The sequence below is a fragment of the Sceloporus undulatus genome, chromosome 2, assembly GCF_019175285.1.
Source record: "Sceloporus undulatus isolate JIND9_A2432 ecotype Alabama chromosome 2, SceUnd_v1.1, whole genome shotgun sequence".
NCBI classification, from domain to species: domain Eukaryota; kingdom Metazoa; phylum Chordata; class Lepidosauria; order Squamata; family Phrynosomatidae; genus Sceloporus; species Sceloporus undulatus.
The window spans coordinates 77284663-77298249 of record NC_056523.1 but is presented as its reverse complement, the minus strand read 5'-3'; the positions used below and the strand labels follow the sequence as shown (position 1 = coordinate 77298249).

Here is a 13587-nt window from a genome sequence, read left to right as displayed (position 1 = left end):
GAAGTTGGTAGCATTCTTTCTTTCAGTTAACCTCAAAGGTGCTTTGCATACTGACCTAGAGCTTTGATCCTTGATGTCTTCCTTTCCTTTCCAAGTTTGCAATATGGATGCACAAAGTCAGGAAATAATAATGCTAATCCATTGCTTCCCATAAAAGGTAAACATTCAGTATTTGTAGTGGGGAGTGGCAGCTGTGTTTGTCTGTAGTTGTAAAAGAAACAAGAGTCTTGTGGCATACCTTCAATCCATACCTTCACACTGTTCTGATTTAGCAGGGACAGTCCAGGTTACTTCTCTGATGTCCAACTTTTTCAGTTGCTTTTATATTGGCTCAATTTCTTTCTCCTCCTCCGTACCCTCACTTTACTCCTTAAACTCACTTAAATTGCTAAAAACTTAGTTTAAAATGCAAACATATTAGATTATTGCACTGCCTCCAGTGCCTGACTTACCTCTTCTGAATTTGGTTCAAATGCAGAAGTTAGACTGATTTTATCGCATGGACTTTTCTCTCAAAATGGCTTCCCGTTGCCTCCGGTGCTGAATTTGGGCCCTGTAAGTCGCTTCAGCAGCTATTTTTTTCCAAATCAGCCTAACTTCTGAATTTGAGCCAAATTCGGAAGAAGCAAACCAGGCACTGGAGGCAGTGTGATAATCTTCAAACGGGACTGGGAGGAAAGTAGCAGGTGATCTCTTGCCTTTCCCAATAGACTCAGGCCAAAGCAAACTGCTTCAGACTCTTCTAGCTTATATAGTCTTCCTCATTAATAACTTTTAGCATCTTAGCCACACTCTGATGTTGCTTGGCCACATATGCCAAGTATTTCGTCTGTGAAAAATGAAAAGTATGGAAGGCTAACAGAATTTTTACTTGCCGTTACCTTTTCACTTCTTTAAAGGCATGTGGAATGGTAGCCATCATGAATAGTGGATGGCTCTTTAAAAACCTTATTCTGGGTGTTTTGTTAAACAAGCTAGCTGTAATAGGCCAGTGCTTTCCCTCTTCCCTTCCTCTTTTGTTTCTTTTGTAAAAGCTAAGCAAGGGACACATTTGTAGTGATTGTTCCCCCTCTGGTGGCAGAATGTCACATTCTTTCCTAAAAGAGGATAGAATCATAGAGTTGGAAGAGACCACAAGAGCCAGCCAGTCCAACCCCCTGCCATGCAGGAAATCACAATCAAAGCATCCCTGACAGATGGCCATGCAGCCTCTGTTTGAAGACCTCTAAGGAAGGAGACTCCACTACACTCCGAGGGAATTTGTTCCACTGTCGGACAGCCCTCACTATCAGGAAGTTCCTCCTAATGTTGAGGTGGAATCTCTTTTCCTGGAGCTTGCATCCATTGTTCCGTGTTCTAGTCTCTGGAGCAGCAGAAAACAAGCTTGCTTCCTCCTCAACATGACATCCCTTCAAATATTTAAACAGGGCTATCATATCTCCTCTTAACCTTCTCTTCTCCAGGCTAAACATCCCCAGCTCCCTAAGTCGTTCCTCATAGGGCATGGTTTCCAGACCTTTCACCATTTTAGTTGCCCTCCTTTGGACACGCTCCAGTTTCTCAATGTCCTTTTTGAATTATGGTGCCCAGAACTGGACACAGTATTCCAGTCTGCTTCTCCTACCATCAAGAACTGCCTGGGAAGAGGTAGCTGCTCTTCTTCTCAAAATGAGGGTGGTGAGGAAAAGAAATTCCTCACTACAAATCTGCTTTTGTGGCACCTAGAAGACATTTGCTGGAAAAAACCAAAATGAATTGAATGATCTGGGCTGTTGCTGCCGTTGGCTGGATCTCTTCTAGGGAATTCCCACTCTGACATATTGAGGCTCCATCTGTCCTTATCTTTAGATTGCTGAAGCAACTGTATCTGACAAGGAACCAAAGCTAACTTTATCATTCAGCGGGTGCCAATCTTTTTCTCAGAATCCCCTCCCAATCAGATGAATGCCAGATTGTGTTGAAATGAATGAAAAAGCAGAACGAAATGTGTTTGATTATCACACCAACAAGAGTTCCATCTCACTCAGCATCCTATTTCCAACAGAGATCAGCCAGAGGCAATTCAAAACCTTAAATAGGGCACAAAGACAACATATCTTCTTCATGGTTTTCCCCAGAATGTGATATGCAGAGATACAAGTGGATTGCACAACAAAATATTATAGTATGTCCTCAGCCGCTGTTCAGATTTCCTGTTAACCAATGGTGTTATCCACCTGGATATTACAAGTGTGATATTAAACTCCTTCCCTCCCTTTTTTATTTTTATCTTCCAATTTATTCTCAATATGTCCTGGATGCAAAGCATACTGAATGCTTATTGAGAAATGTTTCCCCCTGCCTGGGACGGTTATACACTTTGTTTTGTATTTATTTCAGTGATTTCTATCTTGCTTCTCAATAACTCTGATCCAGTCAGCATTCATCAACAGAGTTTTCCTATTAGTGAGAACAATTAAATTTAACTGGGGATACCCAGGCTGATGCTGATGAGTTTGCTTACGATTTCAATAAAATAAAGGTTTAAGCAGCAGTATCTACAATAATTAAAATCTGCTTCACAGCAAGTTCTAGATAAAGTAGACCAAAACCAGGCATTTTCTGGAAAAGTCCAAATTTGCTGGTCAGTCCCAAACATGCCCAAAAATATTTGAGATGTCCAACAATGGGTAAGGAGAGTTAGCTGGGTCTGGTTAAAATCAAGTCTGGTTAACATAGGCTTCCAAAAGTGCATTCTAGAGCAAAACAGTGCAGCCATTCTAGAAAAAAAATCTCAAGAGTTTGCTCCAGAGATAACCAAAGCAATTGACAGAACAGGTCCAAACTTAGCTACAGCCTTCATTTTGGTCCTGTCTGATAATGCAACAAGTGCAGTGGCTCTGTGATGAAACATGGTGGTACAACACAACAGACAAACTCTTTAAATTATGGTAGTATAGATAACATTGCTTCTGAAAAATGGGGGTTCCAAGTAGTGTCCAAAAAATTCCAAAGGATGAGCAACACCACAAAATCAGTTGGCAATTTGAGTGTCAATGTTCTGAGTCTCACTAAAGTTTGCCTCTTCCACACCAGTTAAATAAATAGGAAGCAGCATGGTATTCTAAGGATTAGCACAGAGCTTGTCTTGGAATTGGGCTCCTTTGTGGAAACTGAAGGAATGTTATATCAGTTGTGAACAGTATGGCAGTAATGGTAGCAGTAGTATGTGGCCATGTTCTAGAAGAGTTTATTTTTGACCTTTCGCCAGCCACAGCATTCTCTGAAGATGCCAGCCACAGATGCTTGCAAAACACCAGGAATAAACTCTTCTAGAACATGGCCATATAGCTGGAAAAACCCACAAAAAACTATTGATGCTGGCTATGAAAGCCTTCGACTTCACAGCAGTAGTATCTTTATTTGCTTCCATCTCGATCTCTCTGGTTGTTTCATTAGCCTCCTTATCTTGAAGTCTATACTTTTTCGCTAGGTGGTGTGACGTATGACAAGCAGGGATAGGGAGTGGCTCACCCCAGCTAACTCTCCTCTTTCATGCTGTAATCATTCTTTCAAAGCCAAAAGAAGCCTGATGCACATGTGTCTTCTGCAAACCTGTCACTGCATTACACTCCCTGGCAGCAAAATAGCATGAGGGGGAGCCAGACACTCAGAGGGAGGGCTGTGGCTTTATCAAGGGCTGATGCCTCCCTCCAAGTTGTGAGCAGATGGAAGATGGAAACTGCTGAGTTTAGCATGTGGGGGGATTTGAGGGGCTTAATCTCAAGAATGGCTTTAAGCAGCTGCTGAGCAAAGCAAGTCCAGTTAGATTAATGGGAAGACTTGTGGGTGCCCTCTGTGTTGTACCTTGGCCTTCTTCACCTGTCCTTCATATTGGGTCAGTTTGCACACCTGATTTTCATGAGTGGCAAAATCCCCCTGAGCCAGAAAGCAGGTAGTGGTGGAGTGGACAGAGAGACTAACTTGTAGGCAAGGTTGATACATTTTAAGGGAAAGATACCGGGAAGGCTCTGTTTTGAATAAGATCAGGCCAGACAAAAAGGCTGGAAGACCCAGAGGACTTTCTTGGAATTTCCCCTTTGCTTGGTGATAGTATAGGGCAATGGGAGCAGGTGCCAGTGCTGAGGAAAAACATTCCCGTGAGCTAGAGAAGAAACTGAAGGAAGATGCAGAGAAGGATGCCCGGACAGTCAAGCTCCTGCTTCTTGGTAAGTGCACCCACTAAGGAACTCACCAAACCTTTCGCTACAGTGGGACTGGTGTGCCAGTTAGTTGTTTTCCCCTTGCCCTTGGGCACTCTCTTGCTTCTTAGCCCAGTGCTGTGCCTATGGAACATTTTGTGGAGGGTGCTGCTCCATTTCCCCTTTGAAAAAGAGAAGGTCTTTAGTGACACCCTTCTCCAGAGCCCTTTTTATACCGCTCCAGGAAAACCAACACTGGGAGAACCATTGAGATTCCTGTATGGACTTGTTAAAAATATAGTGATGCTAAAATGGTGGTTTTAGTGTCTTCCTAGGAAGATCATGGTGGCATGGAGGATATGGACATCTTAAAGAAAGTTACAGGAGAATCTTCTGGATTCGTCACTTGACTTGATCAGTAATTGATGGTTATGGCATATCATTCCAGTTCCTGCTATCCATATTCTTTCGCTGATTTCCTTACACTTAAGGTCTATGTGTTTTTAATGTGTCAAAGTCTTTCCTCCAGAATGATATATATATATATATATATATATATATATATATATTGTGGGATAGTATGATACACACTCCTAGTTTCTTTAAGTGTAAATGGCATATCTTGTTTAGATTTGAGGAGCCAAAGGAAAGCATCTGACCAAATCTAACACCAGAACAATTAGCATCAGTACACCATCTTGCACAGCAAGGCTTCTTGCTTCTTTGTTGGGGGGGGGATCATTCAACACCTATAGGTGTTCACATATGTCAAAGGTTTATCCCTTTTGACAGAACCAGCAATGCTTTGAGGAATCCCCTTTTCCTTACAAAACTCCTTGCTGCTCTTCTCCATATTCCAGTGGAATGTTCCTCCACATTACTGGGTCTAAAGCTGGCAAAGACAAAAGTATGACTCTGGGATGCATGCACCCTTGCCCCAATTATTTTTGCAGATCCCTCCAGAATCCTCTTTTCTAGGAAAATAAAGGGTGAGTTTTCTCTCTTGGAAACCTCCAGGAGTGGCAGTTCACCTTTTAAATAGGCCACAGAGATCCCTTGAACAGTTTAACATGGGAAAAAATATACCTGTTTCTAGACATCAGAAGCAAATTTCTGGCCACATTCAGTTTTGTTCTATTGTTGTTGTCTGGCTTTTTCGGCAGCCTACACAGTCTAGGACACCAGAAGATCACGGTTAGACTAGGACACCAGAAGATCACAGTTGGGATACCTGCTCAGCCACAGAAACCCCCATATCCTCTCAGCTTAGAGGAAGGCAATGGCAAACCTCCTATAAACAAATTGTGCCAAGACAACCCTGTGATAGAGTCACCATAATTCAAAAATGACTTGAAGGTACACAACAAATTTCTCGTTTAGGGATACAGCTGTATTTTTTCAAATACTGGGATTTCCCTCAGAAAGCTAGCTCCTCCTCTTCGCCTTTGAGTAGTGTCATTTTGACCACATGAAGAAAACTGAAATTACTCTGAAATAATGCTGAATGGGGAGTGGTGAGAGCCAGTGTTGTTTAGGGCTTTGGGTCTTGGACTAGCACTACGGGGACCAGGATTCAACTTACTGCTCAGCCATGAAAGCCCACCAGGTGGCTTTAGGGATGTTACACAGCCTCATGTGAAGGCAACGGCAAATCCCTTCTGAAGCAATCTTCCTTCACCAAAAAAATTGTGAAAGGTTCATCTTATGATCACTGTAAGTAGGAAATGACTTGATGGTAGACATGTACAGAGTGGTTTGCTAAATGTTAGAAACATAGAACAACAACAACAGTCCTAGAAGTCCCAGGACAGAAAACTGATCCCTGGAGTTGCCACACATTTTTATAAAACCATGCAGCCACTCTGTGCCATTTACAGTGCAGAGGCATTGTGGCTAAGCCATTCATGGCCCAGATCTCACTATCTCAGCATGAAGGTGAGCAGTCCTTCAGCCGTCTCATCTCAACACCTTTCAGGCCAGGTAATTTTCCACACAGTGCCATCATCAGCAGGGTGTGGTGGGTACACACCACACCAGGTGACATCTACCAAAGGGGATGATACCACTGGGAGGTGGTGCAGCCAGTTCCCCTAGGAGACCTCATCCTGGCTGGTGGGATCAGCAGGGAGTATTGCGGCACCTCTGTGCTGACCTCTGCTGCCTTTGTCCACCCAGCTCCCATTACAGTTGCTCTTGATCTGGAGGAAGAGGAGGAGGTTGTGCCCTGCCTGCTTCCCCTGCCATAGTTCTGGTGAATAGTGGTGCCCCAGCAAGCCAAGAACGGGAGGGAAGGGATGTTTTAGGGTATGGGCTTTTCTGTGGCCCAGCATGCACTTCTCTGTGTGTAGAAACTGAGCATCAGTAGTGGGGGGAGGTTGTGTGGCATCATGCACATAAGAGCTCCCAATTCTCATGATGGTTGCCCCATCTTCTGTCACCCTGGGGTGACACCAACCCTAGTGACATCACTGCTTCTGCAGCTCACTTGCTGCAACACTAGTTGAAGCAATATCTAGAGGGGAGCTGTTAGCATTAGAAACAGCTCAACAGAGAGAAGAGAAGAGATCTGTCTTAAAGTTGATCACTCAAAAGACCAATATGCCCTCCGCTCAAGGAAACAAAACTGGCCTATTATGATAATGAAATACTTAGGGGTTCAACAGACTGACCCAAAGGGGCGGCAGAACACCACCCCTTTCCTAGCCGGATCGGGGCTGCGGCAACCTTACAACACAGCCCCAATCCGGCCATGGCTCCTTTTTGCACTCTTGAAAGGGTGCCATGGCCACAATGGCATGGCTATATGGCACTCCTTCAGTGCTGCATCATCTGGACGCAGCACCAGAGGCGCACCATGATGCTGCTCACCATGTGGAGCATACTGGGTGGTGTGTGTTTGTGTGTGTGTGAGAGAGAGGTGATGATGATGATGATGATGATGATGGTGGTGGTGGTGGTGGTGGTGGTGGTGGTGGAGGTGGTGGTGGTGGTGGTGGTGTTTCAATAACTAGAAAATCAAAAAGATATGCACAAAGTCAGGTTAAAAAATTAAATTATCATAGGCAATTTTTCAGTCAATGCCTCCTTCAGGGAAGATTGTTTTCCATCAAGTTTAAAATTAGCAGTGGTGAAACCCATTCTAAAGAAACCTTCCCTCTATCCCCTGGACAAAAATAACCATCAGCCAGTATCCCTTCTTCCCTTTTTGGGTAAGGTGATCGAGAGGGCGGTTGCCAACCAGCTCAAGCAGTCTTGGATGACACCAATCATCTTGATCCATTTCAAACTGGCTTCAGGTCGGGATACGGAGTTGAGACCGCCCTGGTCGCCTTGGTCGATGATCTCCATCTGTGCATCAACAGGGGAAGTGTGGCCCTGTTGGTGCTCTTAGACCTCTCAGCAGCCTTCGATACCATAGACCATGGTATCCTTCTGGAGCACCTGAAGGAATTAGGAATCGGAGGCATTGCTCTACAGTGGTTCCAGTCCTATCTCTTGGGCAGGTTCCAGATGGTGTCACTTGGCAACAGTTGATCGGCAAGAGAGAGCTCAAATCGGGCATCCCTCAAGGCGCGATACTGTCACCAATGCTATTCAACATTTACATGAAGCCGCTGGGTGAGATCATCTAGACACATAGGGTGGGGTGTTATCAGTACGCTGATGACACCCAAATTTATTTCTCTATGTCTCGGACTGTTTCAGTGACTAAGGAGGGCATCTCTCCTCTGAATGACTGCCGGAAGTCGGTAATGAACTGGATGAGGGAAAATAGACTTAAGCTGAATCCAAACAAAATGGAGGTAGTCGTAATAGGTAACCTCAATCTGGGTATGGAGATAAGTCCTCCAGTCCTAGGTGGGATCACACTTCCTCTGAAGGACTGCGCCCGCAGTTTAAGGGTGCTTCTGGATTTGTCACTTCAACTATCTTCTCAGATTGACACGACAGCCAGGAGTGCCTGTTATCAGCTTCGACTGATATGCCAGCTGTCTCCCTAGCTGGAACAGTGGGACCTAGAAACGGTTGTACACGCTCTAGTAACCTCTCGTCTTTACTTCTGCAATGTGCTCTACATGGGGCAACCCCTGTGCCATGCCCAGAAGCTTCAATTGATACAAAACATGGCAGCCAGACTGGTCACCAGAAAATCCAGGTTCAGCTGAAATACACCTATTCTAAAATCACTACATTGGCTGCCTATGAGCTTCCAGGCACAATACAAGGTGTTGGTTATCACCTATAAAGCCCTGCATGGCTTGGATCCAGTCTACTTGAAGGAATGCCTCCTCCCATATAATCCTTCCCATACACTCCGTTCCTCTGGGAAAAATCTCCTACAACCAAGAAGGACCAGACTGGCGGTGACCTCCCAGAGATCCTTTTCTGCTGCTGCCCCAAAAACCTGGAATGACCTGCTGGAAGAGATTTGCCAATCACCCTCACTGGAGGCTTTCAAAAAGGCGACAAAGACCCTTCTCTTCTGGCAGGCTGTCCCAGATTGATCAGTCCAGAACCGATTGAATCCATCCTCCTCACCACTTTCTCACTTGCAGATTCTGCAATAATTTTGATGTATTGTTACATATATTTAACTATGTTTTATTGTTTAATTTTAAACTGGGAGGGAGGGTTAGGCTAGGGTTTTGTGGGTTACTGTTTTATCACTGTGTATTGTATAATCATGTTGTTACCTACCTCGACCCCCAAAACAGAAGAGGCGGGATATAAAATAAATTTTCATTCATTCATTCAAGAGAAAAATGATGTCCACTCAACAGCCTGTCCCCACTGACCCTTGGAGGAGCCTTCTAAAGCTTTTCCTAGGAGCAGCAGACAAGATTCACCCCCATAGCATGGGGTGCATTTCTTGGAGGGGAAGAATAAACATGTTAGGCAATGGGCTTGTATTGGGGTCTACAGGAATTGGGAATTTGCTGTACAGAAAATGTAAAATACCTCTTCCGTCACATGACCAGTAGGTGAAAAGAAGTGAGATGGAAGCACTGTTCAAATGAGAAAAAACATTTTCCATTCTGTAATGTTTCTAGATGAAATTAGGCCAACAAGTCATGAATTGAATCGAGTCAATGCATCATTCATTGCTGAAGCAAGTCCAAGTTGAGTCATTGAAACAAATTGAATCTGACTTGAGTCTCAGTCAACTGAGTCAAGTCTACATCACTGGATATGAGCTGCAAATATCTGCACCAAGCCACTGTTAAATTCACAGCTACAGTGTCCAATTAAAAAAAAAAGGCAATCCAAGATTTAGGCCTCTCCAAAGAATGAGTTTCCTCCTTTGCTGTTTCTTACTGAAATTAAAGTTGGAAAGAAAGGGGTTGGTGCTCTCTCTCTATATATATATATAATTTCATTCTTAAAATGTACTAAATGCATAGCCACTAATGTGTGTCATAATTCCATATATGAAAGCTCCTAAAGTAAACCAAAGAGGTTCAGAGTGGGCTGTTCTACATGACTACATTCTAAGAGGTTTCAAATGTTTTTTTCCTTATGTTAATTACCATGAGTTATGTAACTGCGAAGGAGTAGGGGTGTTGTTTGGTTTCAGACCTCAGCTCTTACCAGACATCTTTTTTAGCCTAACAACATTTTCAAACACACAGTGAAAAATAGAGAAGTAAACACATTCTAACATTCTAGTATCTGACATTTAGACTTGACCAAAACCTACAGAATGAGGTGATAGACTGGACTCACATCAGCTTACAAGGCTGTTTTTGAATAATTCCCTGTTTTAAAACCTCCCTGCAAATTTATTATTCTTATTCTTATTACAATTACTATTATTATTTGACATGTTAGGCAGAAGGGTTATACACTAGCCTGCTCTGTGAAAGAGATTTGGAAATTACTTTTTAAAATGAAAATAATAATAATAATAATAATAATAATAATAATAATAAAATTTTATTTATATACCGCTTTTCCAACAGATCAAAGCAGTTTACAAAGATGCATAAACAATGACATAAATAATTACATTAGCAAATATACAACTAAAATTCAACCCCTTACCTTAACTACTGTTAAATTAATCAAAATACAATTTAATTAAGAATATTAAAGTCTATTAATATATACTCCCAACCCAATATCAAATATACAAATACAATAACAGCAGCAAAAAAACTCATTACAATACAATAAAAGATAAAAAAGATAACAATTAAGGCAATACTATGTTTTTCCACAAGTCACTGTATGTCTCCCCTCATAATCTGTTGTTATTACTGTTGCAAAAAGAAAAAAAAGCCCTAACTTCCACAAAAGGCGACATGTTATATTTAACAGCGTTGCTTGAGACATGCTACTTCCAAAGTCAACTCTGAATAATATTAGTTCTCTACTGAAGGTGAGGATATGTTAACTAAGGGAGTACTGAAAGTGTTATTTCTCCAACTACAATCCTTTGTATTAGCATATTCTGTTGTACTTGTAGTGTGGGCCATAGACCTACTAAATGGAATAAGGTGCAAATGCTACAGGATGATAGAAAAGAGAACTGATGCTGCTGAGGACATTTTTGATATGGACCATCCCTAAAATGAAGTCCAAAACCAGAGTTTCATATGAAGAACTGAAATACTTTAAATATAATTAAAGTCTTTGTGGAGTGCATAAGGAGCTGATGTATACTGGTTTTATTCCCTGTTGGTTCATCTAACCTGCTCCTTAGGCCAAGGCCATGCCCAGTCATTATCCTTCAACTAAATAGCAATAGCAAGTACATTTCTATACCGCTTATCGGTCCACGTAAGCATTCCCTAAGCAGTTTATAAACTATAAGCTAATTGCCCTCAACAAGCTGGGTACTCATTTTAGTGACCTTGGAAGGATGCAAGCCTGATGGCTACAAATGGAAGCTTCTGTATGCAGCCTCTCTGCTCTGACATGGGCAACAGCATCTTCTGTCATTTCTGTTGGGAGCATATAAAAGGAAAACATGGGGCCAAGCTCATTTGCAGGTTCTGATGTATATTTAGAAAGAATGAACTGGTTACCATGAATTTCACCTGTCAGTGGCAACTAGTGACTCCCATGTCAGGGGGGTGATAAATACACTCCTGGCTTTAATCCAGGATTAAACAGAGATTCCCAAGGTGCTAAACTCTATTCCAAAACAGGTCCAGCACTCTGGACAGCCCTTTTAAGGCCAGTCAAAAAGTGGAATGGATCCATTGCCGCACTGAAATGGAAGCCACTACCTGTCACTGTCTTCTGCTGGTCATCTTGTGTGTACCATGGAATCTATGGCATAAACAGTGGCATCACTAGGAGGGTGGGGTGTGTGTGTGTGTGCAGACCATACCAGATTACACTCTGAGGGGGGGTGATACCAATGTTCCTCAAACATCTGCTTTTTGGCAGCAATGGGCTGTGGCATTTACCTATGTTCCTTTAAAATGCTGAAGAGATGGCGTGAGTGGGGTGAGACTGTGGAGTTTATCAAACGGGAGGAATTCCTCTTAAATTCAAATGAAAAGAAAGTGGGGCCAGAATGCATTCACTTAAAGTTGCTAGTTTAGCTCAATTACGTGAATGCACATTGCGTTCAAACTGGCTTCCCATTGCCTGAAAATAGCATGCCATTGCCCGAATTTGCGTGTGCCAGTCTATCACGCATTAACGTGAAACCACATGATTGCGTTTGGACTGACTTCCCATTGCCCAAATTTGTGTGTAGTGGGTTACCACACAATAACGTTAAACCCCATGATTGTGTTCAGATTGCCATTGGATTATACTTCCAGTTTCCCTTGTCTGATAAACTCCTCAGTGGGAAGAGAAAAGAGAGGCCCCAGATTTTTTTTTAAAAAAAATTATTTCTTATTCTTTTACATTTTTCTTTACAAACATCACCTTTTTACCCAATTTTCACAGTTACATGAAACTATGTACATATAAATACATTTAGGCTACATGTGTGATATTATAATTTACAGTTATAATTTTGATTTTGTTAATTGCATTGTTTCCCGGTTGTTACCATTACAGTCAGTGATATGCAGGAATTATGATTAATGAGTAACATTAGTACAAAAAACACTGCTAAAGATTCCGTATGGTGTGGGATGGGAGGAGGTCAATGGGGGGTGACACCATGAGACCGTCCCTGGTGATGCCAACTCTAGTGACACACATAACTCAGTTCTGGGGATAGACATAAATTAATCTCTTTTCCATTTCCCTTTCTGCAGGAGCTGGCGAATCTGGCAAAAGCACCATTGTCAAACAAATGAAGTAAGTCTTACTCATTTACAAATAGCAGATTTTAGCAGTTTCTTACAACATCTCATAAGGAATGGTGGCAAAACTATACCAATAGGAATTATAGTTGGCCCTCTGTAAGCATGAATTCAACCATCCATGGCTTGAAAATATATATATTTTTTAAAATCCAAAAAGCAAACCTTAATTTTACTATTTATATGGGACATTATTTTACTATACCATTTTAATTAATCGGACTTGAACACCCATGGATTTTGGTATCCATGGGGGTTTCTGGTATCAAGGGCCCAGTGTACTTAACATACCAACTACTATTACAGCAAACACTAAGGCATTTTCATCTAGAGGAGACCAATAATTCACTAACACAATACTCTCTGCTTTGCAGAAAAATATGTTGTTCTGTGGTTACAGAGCTGCTTTATAGCTTATGATTTAAGTGTACAACTAGCCAAATAACAGTATCATACATATACATCAGTCAGGGAATTCCTCTATAGAAAGTGTGGATGACTGCAGCAGATATGCTCCTGTAGGGCTATGGAGACCACTCCAAATAACAAAAAATGCAGATGGGGAAGCAAAACCTGAATTGTCGACTTCTGCTTTTGAAGGGAAGAAAGTGTGTTTTGATGCTAAAAGGAGGGAGGTGAGGCTGGATTGCTTCAAACAGTGAATTGGTATGGTGGGGGGGGGGTTCCAGAAAGGACTGTTTGCCCTTGTTTTGGCCCCAAGAAGGACACCTGGGGGAAGCTTTAGAGGTCACACTTTGTCTCCCCGTCTGGCTGGAGATTGTGTGCTCTCTACCTGTTGAGTGTTCTGAAACTTTTCCTGTCACATAACAAAACAGGGAATTAAGCTACTGTCACACTGCAGAATTAATGCAGTTTAACACTGCTTTAACTGCCATGGATCCATCCTATGGAATCCTGGGATTTGTAGTTTGTTGTGGCACCAGAGCTCCCTGACAGAGAAGGTCAAATATCTTGCAATGTTACAAATCTCAGAATTCTGTAGCATTGAGCCATGACAGCTAAAGCAGTGTCAAACTGCATTCATTCTACAGTGCAGATGCAGCCTCGGAGAGAATTACTTTCAAATGTGCAGGGAAAGATGACTGGCCGTCCTTGTCCTTTGCTTCTCTCGG

The 13587-nt window shown here is 42.3% G+C and overlaps 1 protein-coding gene across 1 annotated transcript in view; it reads left to right on the top strand.

Annotated features, from left to right (window-relative positions):
• The first annotated feature begins 4102 nt into the window (after nt 1-4102).
• The window catches only part of GNAT1 (G protein subunit alpha transducin 1), a 29282-nt gene continuing 19797 nt past the window's right edge, over nt 4103-13587 (top strand). Inside the window, exons 1-2 of the mRNA XM_042449756.1 lie at nt 4103-4208; nt 12407-12449. Of these exons, the coding sequence (XP_042305690.1) occupies nt 4103-4208; nt 12407-12449 (149 nt within the window). The remainder of the gene's footprint in view (nt 4209-12406; nt 12450-13587) is intronic.